Below are 15,556 nucleotides of genomic sequence, written 5' to 3'. Positions count from 1 at the left end.
GCCAGCAGTGCAGACGCAGTACAAAACAGCTCCGTTATCCGTACAGTCCGGCTAAAGCAGATCCCGGCCGTGCCGCCAGCGCCGCACCGCCAGACACGGCCAGGGGTGCCCGATTGTCGAGAGCGTCCGAGCAACGCTGGCTCGGAGCCACGTCTAACCCCTCCCTCTGTCCCCCCTCTCCCACCCCCCCCCCCCCCCCCCCCCCACCACCTACCAGCTTCACTCGCTAGATGTATGCCACGCTTCCAGCGAGAGCGCCAAGCCCTCAAGCCGGTACATCCGTGACTCGATCTGGCGATGTGAAACGTGTATTGCGCAAACAAATACAGCTCAGAACATCGTCCGTCTCGGCTGAATGAGCAGCGCCGCCAGCACGGCGGAGGCCGGCCACCTCAAGCCCAGCTCCCGGGTGTCACCGGCCGCCGGCCCTGACCGTGGTCCGGTCGGTGGTGGCGCGGCCCGGCGCCGCTGGCGTGCCAGACGTGTATAAATAGCGGCCCGGCCGGGCGGCAGCTCGCCACCGCCACCGTCGGCCCGCTATCGCCGCCATCTGGGGGCCCCAGGTCACGTGTCAGCCGGCGCGGGGTCGACGGCGAGGTCACCGCCTGCGGGCCGCCGGCGGCGGAGCCGCGCGCGCGCGCGCGCGCCGCGGCGTCCGCCCGCCTCCACTGCCCGCCGGCGTCCGGTAACAAAGGCGGCACACGCCGAGTCGGCGCACCACGCCGCCAAAATCGATCACCACCGACCGGCCTTGAAGGTCGGCCGAAACCAATCCACTCCCGGCTGGCGACAATGCAAATCCGGCGGCCCGGATCAACAGCGCCAGGCTCGGTCGCCTCCCCCCCCCCCCCCTCGACACTCCGACGGCAGTTTGGCCTTCCCCCCCCCCCCTCCATCGACACTCCGACGGCAGCAGTTCGGCCAGCCCCCTCCCTTCGTCACTCTCCGACGACAGCCTTGCCTGCGCCCCCCACCCCCCTGTCGACACTCCGACGACAGCTTGGCCTACCCCCCCCCCCTCCCCCCCGACACTCCGACAGCAGCTTGGCCTGCCGCCGCCCCCGACACTCCGACAGCAGTTTGGCCAGCCCCCCCCCCCCTCGCCACTCTCCGACAGCAGCTCAGTTAGCCTCCCTCCACCCAGCCCTCTCCGATGACAGCAGTCTTGGTCAGACACCTCCCGGCACTCCCACGACAGCAGCCCCCCTAGTGAGACCCTCTACGGCACTCTCCGACGACAGCAGCCGCGCCGCCCGCCCGCCGCGGCGCGACTCACATCCGCAGCAGCTTGTCCTTGCCGCCGCTGACCACGCGCTGGCCGTCGGGGGACCAGTCGACGGCGAACACCTCGTCCGCGTGGCCGGGCAGGTCCAGCTGCAGCTTGCGGCTCCTCATCGACCACACTGGGGACAGACGCGGCCAGGCGTGAGCCGCCGGCCGGACGGCCACAGCTGGGCCGGCGCCGGCGCTGGTGCCCGGTCGTCCGCGCCGAACGCCGGCCGCCCGCGCGCGCGCGCCACCGACGCGTCGGCGAGCGGGGACGCAACCGGAGGAAGGGGAGGAGGCGGGGGAGCATAGTGAAGACATGCCAGCACGGACGAACGGAGGAGTGGGCGCACACGGCGCGGCAGCGCACTCAGACTTCTCACAAAGGGCGAAGAAGCAACGAAACAGGAGGTCCAACACAACGAACAACGCTAGAAAAGGCAGCCGGACAAAAACACAAAAAAAGCTTACAAAAAGTACCAGCCATGCTTTTGTAAGAAGCAACCAGCACAAACAGTAGCAAACAACGGCAATGAAGAGCATTATTTCAACCCTTGCACATCCATCGATCACGAGGCGTCCCGTTATGGGCCGAGCGTGAGGCCGGGCGGCGGAATAGTCGGCTCCTGACCCGGGCGTACACACCACAAAGGTGCCGCCGCCCACCTTTGAGCGTGGAGTCGGCGCTGCCGCTGACCAGCAGGCGGGAGTCGGCCGACCAGGCCACCATGTACACGGCCTGCACGTGGCCGCGCAGCGCCGCCACGAACCTGCCGAGCGCGCGTGTCACACAGGCGTCAGACGACGCTGATGGGCGAGCCGGCCGTGGGGCGGGGGCCACATCACGGCATCGGGCTGGGGCAACAGCACGGCATCGGACTGGGGCTGGGACCCACGGCACCGGGCTGGAGCGGGGACCCACGGCATTGGGCTGGGGCGGGGGGCCACACCACGGTGCCGGGCTGGAGCGGCGCCACACCACGGCACCGGGCTGGAGCGGCGCCACACCACGGCACCGGGCTGGGGCTGGGACCCACGGCACCGGGCTGGAGCGGGGGCCCACGGCACTGGGCTGGGGTGGGGGCCACACCACGGTACCGGGCTGGGGCGGGGGCCACACCAGGGCACCGGGCTGGAGCGGCGCCACACCACGGCACCGGGCTGGGGTGGGGGCCGACAACGGCACCGGGCTGGGGTGGGGGCCCACGGCACCGGGCTGGAGCGGTGCCACACCACGGCACCGGGCTGGGGCGGGGCCGACAACGGCACCGGGCTGGAGCCGACAGGCAACACACTCCGCCTACAGCCGTTTACACTGTATACCTAGCTGGCTCGCTGTTTTACTTCTTTATCTTTACGACTGCGTCCCCACACATTGCACAATTGGCTAAAAACTAGATAGCATATTTTTTACAAAGTATTTGGATAGCTCATAGAGCTGACCCGGCATCATTACATTGATCATTTCGAGATTGGCTGTCACGTGCTCGGGTGGGGGATCAAACTGCCCCCCTCCCCTCCCCTCCTGAAGGTTTATCCAGAATGGTGGTCGATCGGCAGGGCGTAGCGGCGCCAAATTTTTCATAGCTGTGGGAAATTGAAAAGCGGATCGTTTGGTGTCAAAAATTTAGATGAACCTTGTAAGGTCACTGACCTACGGCCGGTCAAGGTCAGGCCATGGATTCAGCGAAGTCAATTTCTAGGGAATTGTTAAATCTCATGCTACAGCGGAGTGCTAGACGAAGCCATACATCTCTGAGATACTTTCTTAGGCAACATAACAGTTAAATGAACAAATTAGATTGACCTAGAGTCAGGTACGAAGGTCCGGCCAAGGTAAAAAACAACCTGTTTTATTACTCTATGGCTTGCTGTACGGGGTAGTTTCTGGTACTCACTTCGAATTTATTGATAACTGTGACTGCATTATACTTCTTCCATGGATTTCTTTACGGTCAGAATAGGGCACTGACCAAAATGACCCGGTCAAAATTTGGTTTTATTGAACATACTGCCTAGAGTACTCTTTGTCACTTATTCAAATGCAAAACCCAAACGGTCCTGTATGAATTTGGGCACCATGACCTCCAAAAGGTCAAAGAAGGTATATAACCTTAAATGACCATGTCACCTTTTGCTTAGAACGGGTGTTTAGGTTCCGCGGGTGCTTTGGAAACCAACCCGGACTTTGACATTGCTTCAACTTATTTGGCCTGAACGTCCCGACCTGAGAACTTCAAATTTTCGCCTATGTGGGCTCACGTACAGGGCAACACACCCTGTAAATTTAGAGTGTCTAGCTTTCTTAGTGCCTGAGATCTCGGGGGGGGGGGCAAATTAACCCACTCACCCACCCGAGCGCAGGGTATCCAACCGGCCACTCTGGCGAGTGTTAACAATGTACCGGTAATGCTAATTTTCTTCGACATCGATCTATTCACCCCTGAGAAAATGGATCAGTGTGGTTTCTGAAGCTAATTCCAGACCTGATAATTTGCCGGAAGCCGAGGAATTACGGCTTCAACAGCTTTCGAAAGTCCTCATAATAGGCATATCTTTGGTGGACCGCACACAGACACGCGAACACGGCTATTACAAGAAACGACGTTTTTAGATACCTAAGTCCAAAACATATTCCTGGCACGACGTCTATTATCTGACGCCATTTTGATGGCGAGCTCTTTTGACCTCGGGTAATCTCAGGCGACGGGACACACCAAGATCTCTGCCAGTTCAAAAGTACTGCAACCCATGTCCGTAAGGCATGCCTGTAATAACCTCCCGGGATCGGTGTGGGGCAAGACACTTGCGAGCTGACAGTGTACGAACTAGAAGCCATCTGTCAAGCAGGCGCGTCGACCGGCAAGGGAAACGGAAGCAAACGAAACAAGCACCGCCTTACGGACACAACATCACGTGCGCCACATTTTCCATCAGTTGGACAGCCGCGGCATAGGACGGTCGCGCCGTTTGTCTCCGCCTCGCTGTCGGGCGGCGTGCTCCGCCACAAATGGCCCTGGAGCGATCGGCTGGCCGCTGCACAGTGCCTTGTTAAGGGGAGGTCCTGGGAAGTGTACTGACGCACGCCCGGCGGCCACGACACGGGTGCGACTGGGCCACCTTTACGACCAGGTGCCAACCACTTCCACGAAGTGGTTTGTTTTAATTTGCATTTTGATTTGACAAGCTGTGGTTATTCACTTCTGGGATGATATACGCGTTCCCCTCCAATGGTTAGATGTGATGGTAGATCTTGTAGAGTGCAAAGGCCAGAGTAGAGTGCCAGAGTGCAGGTCAAAACTCCGTCAAAGGACTGGGACTATTCCAGGAGCATATTTTTAGTACATGCGGGTTCAAAAATGCGTGGTTTCTCGTAGTTATCACGTGTTCGTATTTCGCCGTGGTCTGCAAAAAGAACTGTTGATCCCGGGACCGCTTCAAATCGTTGGAACTTCAAGCCATAAGCCATTGCTATAGTCGAGCTCGAATGTTCGGCTCGCAAAAACCCTTTCCGTCAATTTGGGCTTTACTCAATTGGCTTCTGAGGGAGAAAATACATGTTCCAAGAAATAGGTGGAAAATCGCAGATCTCTTCACGTAAGAACTTACCAACACATTTTACATTCACGTTTTATGTGTATCCCACGCACACAAATCACACTATACATACCACACATTTTGGCTGTAGAACGCCTGTCTTCTTTCGACACATCGCGGTACGTCAACCCAGTCGTCAGTGAATGACACCTGTAGCAGGTGCGAGAGATACACCCGGCGGCTGTGGTGGGTCACGTCCCTCCGTCCGTCAGACAGGCCCAAAGACACGCCCGGCGGCTGTGGTGGGTCACGTCCCTCCGTCAGTCAGACAGGACAGGTTCAGAGACACACCCGGCGGCTGTGGTGGGTTACATCCCTCCGTCAGTCAGACAGGATAGGTTCAGAGACACACCCGGCGGCTGTGGTGGGTCACGTTCCTCCGTCAGTCACACAGGATAGGTTCAGAGACGCACCCGGCGGCTGTGGTGGGTTACGTCCCTCCGTCAGTCAGACAGGATAGGTCCAGAGACACACCCGGCGGCTGTGGTGGATCACGTCTCTCCGTCAGTCAGACAGGACAGGTCCAGAGACACACCCGGCGGCTGTGATGGGTTACATCCCTCCGTCAGTCAGTCAGACAGGTCCAGAGACACACCTGGCGGCTGTGGTGGGTTACATCCCTCCGTCAGTCAGACAGGACAGGTTCAGAGACACACCCGGCGGCTGTGGTGGGTCACGTCCCTCCGTCAGTCAGACAGGACAGGTTTAGAGACGCACCCGGCGGCTGTGGTGGGTTACATCCCACCGTCAGTCAGACAGGACAGGTCCAGAGACACACCTGGCGGCTGTGGTGGGTTACATCCCTCCGTCAGTCAGACAGGACAGGTTCAGAGACACACCCGGCGGCTGTGGTGGGTTACATCCCTCCGTCAGTCAGACAGGACAGGTTCAGAGACACACCCGGCGGCTGTGGTGGGTCACGTCCCTCCGTCAGTCAGACAGGACAGGTCCAGAGACACACCCGGCGGCTGTGGTGGGTTACATCCCTCCGTCAGTTAGACAGGACAGGTCCAGAGACACATCCGGCGGCTGTGGTGGGTTACATCCCTCCGTCAGTCAGACAGGACAGGTTCAGAGACACACCCGGCGGCTGTGGTGGGTTACATCCCTCCGTCAGTCAGACAGGACAGGTTCAGAGACACACCCGGCGGCTGTGGTGGGTTACATCCCTCCGTCAGTCAGACAGGACAGGTCCAGAGACACAGCCGGCGGTTGTGATCCCTCCATCAGTCAGGCAGTTGCGAAAGACACACCCGGCGGCTGTGGTAGGTTACGTCCCTCCGTCAGTCAGACAAGCGCGGGCAATGCCACCGCCGCGGGGGAGTCGGACACTATGCAACACGGACCGTAACCCGCGGCGACCGGCTATTCCCAACACCAGCCGTGCCGCAGTCTGACCTAGATGAATGGCACAACTAGCAGACGGGAGCCGCTGCTTCATAAGAGGCCGGACGCCCGCCGCCAATGTTTGTGTTCTCAGGTGCTCGGCCAATTAATGAGTGATCACGGCGGCGGCTCGGCAGGCGGCGGCGGGGCCCAGATCTGCACCTCGCGCCGCCGCCGCGCCAACGGTAACACCGGGCGCTGTCAGAGCCCGCCGCCCCGACGCGGCGGTATGCGCCGCCGCCAGCACCGAGCCACCCGCCGACCATTAGCCGTCCATAGCTGCCGAGTCAGGTCGTCAGGCGCGCGAGAGCTCGTGAGCCCCTGTCAGAGACAGCAGCGGAACTGATAACCTGTCATCTGCCATGATATTTCGCGGAGATTTTGTCTCGCGGTAGCGGCCAGCCGGGCACCAGCAGCTTGCCTTGAGGCGTCGGCCAAAACTTCGTCAGGAGGGCTCTGAATGAATGAGGATGTCTTGGTGATCGGGACGTATTGATGTCTGCGATCAATATCAATCAATCCCTACTCAACTGAGAACAGTGTTATCAGCGTGTATGTGTGTGTGTGTGGGGGGGGGGGGGCTCCTTGATCTTGTATGGACGTGCGTTCAATAGTAGGCAGTAGTGCATACCTATCGGCATTCGACAGCTGACGGCAGGCAATGGAAGGCGCCAGACAGGCGACATTTACGTTCGCGCATGGCGGAGTTTATGGCCGACCGGTCGGGTCAGGTCAGGTCAGCGGGGCCGACTGGCGGCTTGTGACCGGCCGGGTCAGGGTAACGGAACCGACTGGCGACTTGTGACCGACCAGGTCAGGTTAGCGGAACCGACTGGCGACTTGTGACCGGCCGGGTCAGGTCAGCGGAACCGACTGGCGACTTGTGACCCACCAGGTCAGATCAGCGGAACCGACTGGCGACTTGTGAGCGGCCGGGTCAGGGCAACGGAACCGACTGGCGACTTGTGCCCGGCCGGGTCAGGGCAAAAGGGCCGACCGGCGACTTGTGACCGGCCGGGTCAGGTCAGCGCAGCCGGGGCGGGCCGCCGGTGGCGGCGCCGGCTCTTCTGCCCCCTGTCCTGCCACTTGGCGTGCAGCCGGTCACCACCACACGGTCCTGGCCTCTGTACTCACGATCCAGGCCCGTCGGATGGTAAGTCCAGACTGGGGACTTATGACCCGGCACTTGTCAAACTACCTCTGCGCCGCAATGGTGAAGAATGCCACTTTTTCGGCCCCAAGGGCGGATGTCCGTACACATCCATCGCACCAGCGGCGGAGTTCACAACGGCTTAGCGCCCGCACTTTAGCAATGCATGCATGGGGAGGTAATACCAACACCTGGCTCACTAGATGGCCCTCAACGACTGTGCCGGACAACTACGCACGCCTGTCACAGAGACGCCAGGCGCCGCTGATTCGGCGCCATCCCTGTCATGGGTGGGATGGGGTTAGGGTGGGGAGCAACCCCCCCCCCCCTCTAGACACTGAGGGATGAGGGATGGCTACCCCTTCCAACGCACGTGGGTGGCCTTATCTTGACGGCAGGCTACTGCTGCCTGACAAGAGGCTGCCTTCCTCCGGTCCGGTGCTCCAAGCACACATCTTGGGGCTCCATACAAACTGTATCTTATGCCAGAGCGGCACAAGACACACCGGGCAGGCAAAGCTTCAACAAGGCAGCAAACCTGGGTCAGAAGACGCCCTGTTGGTCGCACCATTGCCAGACAGCCCGGTCACAGTATGCCGTCAAGCACTCACTTTCCCGTCTTGCCCTCCCAGAGGCGTATCGATTTGTCGAACGAGGCGGAAGCGATGAGCCGGGCATCCGGCGAGAAGCGGACGTCGTTGATCAGCTGTTGGTGGCCGGTCATCCGCGCTGCCGACAGACGGCGTGACCTCACCACGCGGCGCGAGACGGGCCGCGGCGGGGAGGACGACGCCACAAGCCGTGGGACACTCGGCGCCACCGTGCGTACCCGGACTCAAACACATTTACCACGCGCGCTGCGTGATGCACAGGACATGTGTAAGGAATGTCAGATTGTCCCTGACTGCACTGACTTAATTTCTTACTCTTCAAGGTGCGAAAGAAACCGTACCAGTCGCGAACATGTCTGCTGCTTCATTACATACGAACTGTGTGACGCCGCCTCACTGGAGTGTAGCGTCCACGCGTGCGTTGTGTTCTGCACGACCGCACGCTTCGACTATCCTGATACAGCCATGTGCACCATAACTCATCTCCTGGTTATGATTGATGATGGATCCACTCACCCAGAGGCTTAGTGCCCTTCACTGGATTCCAGAGGAACATGGTGAAGTCGTCACTGCCCGATACCAGTCTCTCCTCGCCACCGCTAGATGCCAGTAACGTCGCGTACCGCTTCTTGGCGGCTGCCAACTTCTCATCGTCTGTAAAACATGCCTTCATTCAACGAGCGCATACTCGCTGGTCCTCTCCCATAGCAGAAAGACGTTTGCATAAGCGATGAACGTCGATACGGCGACGGCAAGCCGTCAGCTGATGCGGAAGCACGCGTAAGTAGTACCTGTGCGTTTGTCCGCTAGATGGCCGACGTCGCCGCTGGCCGGGTCATACGCTCCCGTCCGCATGGCGTAGTCTGTGCTCAGCGCCAGCGTGTTGACCCAGTGACCGTGGCCTTGCAGTGCCCGGCACATGGCTCCCTGTAGCATGGAGCACATACTAGCCATCACGAGCCGCTATATGCTATGCTGGGCATTTCAATCAGATGCAATCCTTGAATGAAATATGGTTGGATTCTGATGGGCGCTCCTACAACAGTCATTTTGCGCCCCTTGAGTGAAGTCTTTTGACGCTGCAAGCAAAGTTACACGTTGTGGGAAGTTCTAAAACGAACCAGTGCACCAAAACATGTGTTTGTGCACTATGACATGTGTTTTTTGATTGCATGTTCCCACAAAAGCCTCTGCTTCATCTCAGCTATTAGTGCGCTTTTACTGTTACACAGAGCCAGCGCCGGTCAGCCACGGAGACTCACGTCGGTGGCGGCCCACACTCGTACACTGCGGTCTTGGGAGCCGCTGTAGAGGAGGTCGGCGCCGCCCCAGCGCAGGCACGTCACCGACTGCCGGTGCCCCGTCAGCACGCGCAGGCACCGTTGCAGCTGGGCGTCCCACACGCGGACGTCACCGTCCTTCGAGCTGGACGCCAGCAGTCGAGACTGACCCGACTCGGAGCTGAAACACGGCCTGATACGTCAGCAGCGTGACCGGGTTCGGTGCTGAAACACGGCCCGATACGTCAGCCGCGTGACCGGGCTCGGAGCTGAAACACGGTCCGACACATCAGCCGTGTGACCGGGCTCGGTGCTGAAACACGGCCCGATACATCAGCCGTATGACCGGGCTCGGAGCTGAAACACGGCCCGATACGTCAGCCGCGTGACCGGGCTCGGAGCTGAAGCACTGCCCGATACGTCAGCCACGTGACCGGGTTCAGTGCTGAAACACCGCCCGATGCGTCAGCCACGTGACCGGGTTCGGTGCTGACACACGGCCCGATACCTCAGCCGCGTGACCGGGCTCGGTGCTGAAGCACGGCCCGATACCTCAGCCGCGTGACCGGGCTCGGTGCTGAAACACGGCCCGATACCTCAGCCGTGTGACCGGGTTCGGTGCTGAAGCACGGCCCGATACCTCAGCCGCGTGACCGGGCTCGGTGCTGAAACACGGCCCGATACGTCAGCCGTGTGACCGGGTTCGGTGCTGAAACACGGTCCGATACGTCAGCCGTGTGAACGGGCTCGGTGCTGAAGCACGGCCCGATACATCAGACGTGTGACCATCTCGGAGCTGAAACACAGCCCGATACATCAGCCGTGTGACCGGGCTCGGAGCTGAAACACGGCCCGATACATCAGCCGTATGACCGGGCTCGGAGCTGAAACACGGTCTGATACATTGCCGTCTGCAGCCCGATACGATGCGACAGTTGACAATCGCGGCCCAGCGACACAATAGGCGTTCACAGAGGATACTGCAAAAGACGGACTTTCTACGGTTTCAGTTCAATTGACACACAGGCAAGGGACGTCAGGTGAAGACAGACAACAGCACCTGTGCAAAGGCTGCCAGCAGATGTGTGTGATCCACTGTTTGTGTCCGGTCAGCGGTTTGCCCTCCTGCTTGCCGGAGACCGGTTCCCAGAGGCGGACCTCGCCCGACTTGCAGCCGGAAGCGAGCAGGCGGCAGTCGGGCGACCAGGCGATGCAGAGCACCCAGTGACGGTGACCTGCGGCCGGCCACACGACGGTCGGTCAGGCGGCGCCCAGTCACGGTGGCCCGGCAGGGGCACTGCTGAGGCCGGACAAACCACAACCATGCAATAGTGACCGTTGTGACGTCCGGACGACGTGGATTGGTCTCACGGTGTGAAATAAACAAGCACGGTATATCCCGCGAAACGTGCCACGCTAAACAAAACGCTCATGGGAACGACTGGTATACAGCCCCACTTTGCTGAACAGGTCGCACGTCAACCCGCGTTCGTTCCGTGCAGGACGCCACTGCTCGCTGCCATCACACAGTCAGACCACTCCTAGCAACAACCGCTCGGTCGCGACCCGGCTCGGGCCGCCACTCACTGACCGGGATGACGTCACTCACGGACTGGGTGGCGTCACACCGAGGGACGACTGACCGGTGCATGTGTGCTGGGGCGTTTCTGTGCTGACGTCCCAGAACCGGACCGTCTTGTCCCCGGAGCCGCTGGCCAGGGAGCGGCCGTCGGGCGAAAAGCTGGCCGAGATGACCGGTTCGGCGTGGCCGGGGATCGAGCTGCCGGACACGGACCAGAGACCGCTCAGAGCCGGCGTACCGGCTCGGGGAGGGGGAGGGAGAGGGTGGTTCCTCGTGACCAGACCGGCTCGGCGTGGCCAGGGATCGAGCTGCCGGACACGGACCAGAGACCGCTCAGAGCCGGCGTACCGGCTCGGGGAGGGGGAGGGAGAGGGTGGTTCATCGTGGCCAGACCGGCTCGGCGTGGCCGGGATCGAGCTGCCGCACACGGACCAAAGATCGCTCAGAGCCGGCGCACCGGCTCGGGGAGGGGGAGGGAGCGGGTGGTTCATCGTGACCAGACCGGCTCGGCGTAGCCGGGGATCGAGCTGCCGCACACGGACCAAAGATCGCTCAGAGCCGGCGCACCGGCTCGGGGAGGGGGAGGGAGCGGGTGGCTCATCGTGACCAGACCGGCTCGGCGTAGCTGGGGATTGAGCTGCCGCACACGGACCAAAGATCGCTCAGAGCCGGCGCACCGGCTCGGGGAGGGGGAGGGGGAGAGAGCGGGTGGTTCATCGTGACCAGACCGGCTCGGCGTGGCCGGAGATCGAGCTGCCGCATACGAACCAGAGGCCGCTCAGAGCCGGCGCACCGGCTCGGGCAGGCATCGTGACCAGACACAGACGCTCAGAACCGGCACACCGACTCAGCGGCACACGGCGACACAGGGCCGATACACCAGCTCCCAGAGACGCAGTTATACACGGTCGTACGCCACTGAAGCCGGCACGCGTTAACGAGTCCCCAGAGGCAGACAGTCGTCTGGGTCTCAGTGAAGCAGGCTATCGAACAGCTCGAGTTCACTCTTGCTGATGTGACATCAGATGCTAGCAGAACATGCAAGCCAGTACCGGGTGTGCATTGGAGCTTGACAGGGAATGACAGGTTTGACGACTTAAGTAAAATACATACATAAAGTACTTCTCACACCATTTTGTGTTGAAGTGGTGATTTAACGATGTATCAAGATGCATTGGCCGCAGTTAAAAAATAATCGACATCATGTTCACAGACAAGCTGGTGCTACATGTCTTTAAATTGTTTGAAATTTGTTGACTCCCTCATGACATACAATTGCTTCAATTTTTTTGCTTCAAAATGCTTCATTAAATTGTTCGCGTCTGCGTCTAACAGCCATCCAGCCACGTATGCTTCACGCCTGAGATATGTCAGCGTGACTACCATGACACGCCAGTGACTGACCTGGTGCACCGTGTCACCGCCCGGACCCGGAACACGGCCTGCGGCTGGTAGATGATGTCCAACACCTTCTCAGAGTCGACAGTCAGCTGCTCCAGCGTCTGCTGCAGGCTGGAGGCGACCTCGACGTCACCGACGTAGAAGGCGTATGGCACCGGCTCCTCTTCCTGCCGATGCCACGTGTGATGTGACGTCACCACATCACGAGGAAGGGCTGACGCAGGTGTCAAAATGGATGATGACTTGATGACATTGAAGACACATACCAAGAGATAATGTCCACGCCGAAAACCTGCCCTGGAAGGGGCGGCAACACATGTGATAACATGACTATGACAGAAATGCCCGCCTGCTGTTACCTCTGTGCACGCAGAACTCTGAACAGGGCATTTTTAATTTATCTTTAGATTGCCTACAAGCATGTTTATCTGACCCCCATCCAAACAAACACAACTGTACTGGTGCCCAGCACATATCAAGGTGATACAAAATGAGACTGTACAGATTTACATGCAGTCATGACAAAAATAGCTAATTTACAGGTACACAAACCTTTTCAAGAAGTGCATTGCAGACTAACTGCAGCTTATCCTTTGTGATTGTGACTGGCAGGTTGAAAGGAGCACCAGCAATGTCCCCTGTTTCTGAGCGGAACTGTGCCAGAATATGGCGAGTTTCCTCAGCTTCCATTGGCTCCTCCATTGTGTCCGACTTCAATGAGATAACTTGTTATGAGCAAGATGTGCCAGCAATATCGATCTGTAATGAGAAAAAATAATGCCAGTCAGTATCTGCCTGGTGGGGAGTTACCATGCTAACCACCTTTTCCCACTTCTTCTCATTAAGATTGTTTAAACTGCCCATGCAACCTTTCTCCAGTCCTCTTCACTTCAACAAGTTACAAGGACCAATACAAATGTTGATACAAAATGGCATGCTTTAGGGATATGGGATGGCACATAATCTACCTGATGCCTAATACAATCCATTGCACAAGCAGTTCAGGCATTTTTGAAATACTTAAAAAAGGAAGATATTTTCAAGCCATCCAAGACCATCTGAAGCCATTTAAGACCATAAGACCATTCTAAGATTGAAACATAAGACCATTCTGGCCTATACCCCCACATCCTGGGGTCTTTACACATGTGCTTAGCAGGGTCTTTGAAGGTCTGCCAAAACGGACACTAATTAAATCATAATCAGAAACCAAAATTGCCTGGTGCTTTTGATTAGAACATTTTCTGAGAACGGTGCTCATGCCAAGCAACACTTGTTGCATGAGCCCTGAACTCCCCAACAGTGATAAATTTCAGCTCATCCACACACTTTTGTGGTGGCCTAACATCTAAAATGACCACTACTGCTGGCATCAGCCACATCACCATTTGGTTACAAGGATTTGTCATGTGTATTTGTTTGTGCCATCGTAGATTAGAAGTTCAGATTTTTGAAACCTCTGAAAGACATCACAGTTCACCAAATAGTCAATCCATCCACCAAGACAATCAAGACAACCAAGACAAGATAGACAATCCAGCAAGAAGCCAATTTTCAAGCCATTGATGCAAACTAGGTTGTTTGCTCAAATCCAGCAAGAGGTTACTTTGTCAATAATTGCAATGCCAAATAAAGTTATCCATTCACTTTGGATAATTTGCATTGCTATGGGAGGGGCACTTCCAGTGGGGCAATTCAAGCTTAATGCTGGGATGTGTGGTGGATGGCTCATGGCCAACACTGGTACTTTACACTGCAATACTGAACTTTTCACTGGCTTTTAAAGATATTAACCACCTTAAATAATAACAAACATGAATACTTTATGGACATATTATCATCTTACCCTCAAAATCTGATAATTACGATAACAGCAGCACATGTCAGTGGATAGTTTACCACACTGATCACAGACACTGATGGGACATGGGTTGCGGAGGATTGAGGGGAGGGGGAGGTTGCCAGGGTGATGGTGGTTGAGTTAGGTTCAGGTTAGGTTTAGATGGGCTAGGTTAGGTCAGGTCAGGTAAGGCTAGGTTCAGTCAGGTTAGGTAAGGCCAGGTTGGTTCAGGTTAGGTTAGGTTAGGTTAGGTTAGGTTAGGTTAGGTTAGGTTAGGTTAGGTTAGGTTAGGTTAGGTTAGGTTAGGTTAGGTTAGGTTAGGTTAGGCTAGGCTGGGCTAGGTTACATTCTGGTCCATTTTAATAAATTCTTTGAAAGACCATTTTCTCAGACAGCTTACATGTCAACTAGAGTGTGTGCCAGTGGGTCAGGAATATCATGTCTCTGGATCACTCAGACATTCACTATCACAATTATTAAAGTTTTAAGGTAAGATTGTAGAAATACCTGTATGAGTTTTATATAAAAATACTGGGCACAAATTATTAGACTGTGTGAAGCTCAGATCATTGCTCACACCACAAAGCTGTCAAGCATGAATTAATTGATGCGAACAACACACATTTAGGAGCAACTAACGAACTAAGGCTGCATAAGTACCAGCCTAGGATGAAATAATGATTTGGACCATTATCCTTCAACTGGTGTCATTATGAGCACAATTTTTTCCAGTCAATTCTGACTATCATCAGGTGTTACACTCATTAAAAAACTGAGTGTTTTCAGTGTTTGGCCTTAGGCCATATGAATTGCTGGAAATCTAGCCAGGTCCATACCATTGTGAGTCTGATACTCTACCAACTAAACCTACTGGGACGAACTAAGACAGTCCAACTTACACTATACCCATGTTCATAATACCTCATCTCAATGCCCCCGTAAAACAGGATCAACCATATTACGGAGCCTGTTAACGCGCATTCCAAACATCAACGCTCATCAGCATCATGCGGGTAATAACCAATCACCACGACAACTGGCATAACTAATTACGCTACCACAACGTTCCGACCCATCCACCTTCTTGAAACGCTGCACGCGGAATAACGCACCGCGACCTCACGTCCTTCGACAAACACGTGCGTGGGCCCAGGCGTGAGCCAAGGTGGCCAAGGCCAGCTTGATTGCGTTGGTTTCGAGCCTGTTGCGCCAATCTTGACATTTATAAGAGACTAGCATATTTTGAGCCGCGCCCTCAATTCATTCTCTTCGGGCCCAGACGCTCCTTGCCCTTGCCTCCTTTAAGCTCTGGTCGGCGCTCTTTCGGTCTATTTCTTCCTCACTCACTCTAATCCCGCCCACTCCAGCCAACCTATCTCATTTTAAAAGTAATGTCAGCCAAAATTTAGCTATGTTGATTCTCGGACAAGTCGGTTTTCCGTG

At 57.0% G+C, this 15,556-nt stretch overlaps 1 protein-coding gene across 1 annotated transcript; it reads right to left on the bottom strand.

The window, feature by feature from the left end:
- Positions 1-515: 515 nt before the first annotated feature.
- LOC119111774 (notchless protein homolog 1) lies at positions 516-15,260 on the bottom strand. The gene is made up of 12 exons (XM_037235597.1): positions 15,194-15,260; positions 12,826-13,032; positions 12,277-12,440; positions 10,934-11,070; positions 10,351-10,525; positions 9,273-9,471; positions 8,802-8,937; positions 8,527-8,664; positions 8,011-8,128; positions 1,933-2,036; positions 1,277-1,403; positions 516-550 (listed from the first exon to the last, which is right to left on the bottom strand). Exons 2-12 carry the CDS (start codon positions 12,973-12,975, stop codon positions 538-540), a joined length of 1,461 nt encoding a protein of 486 aa, XP_037091492.1. The 5' UTR covers positions 12,976-13,032; positions 15,194-15,260; the 3' UTR covers positions 516-537.
- Positions 15,261-15,556: the final 296 nt, after the last annotated feature.

The sequence above is a fragment of the Pollicipes pollicipes genome, unplaced genomic scaffold (genome assembly GCF_011947565.3).
Source record: "Pollicipes pollicipes isolate AB1234 unplaced genomic scaffold, Ppol_2.1 Scaffold_7261;HRSCAF=8764_pilon_pilon_pilon, whole genome shotgun sequence".
Classification (NCBI taxonomy): domain Eukaryota; kingdom Metazoa; phylum Arthropoda; class Thecostraca; order Pollicipedomorpha; family Pollicipedidae; genus Pollicipes; species Pollicipes pollicipes.
The sequence above is the reverse complement of the archived record's forward strand: the minus strand, read 5'-3'. Positions and strand labels throughout refer to the sequence as shown.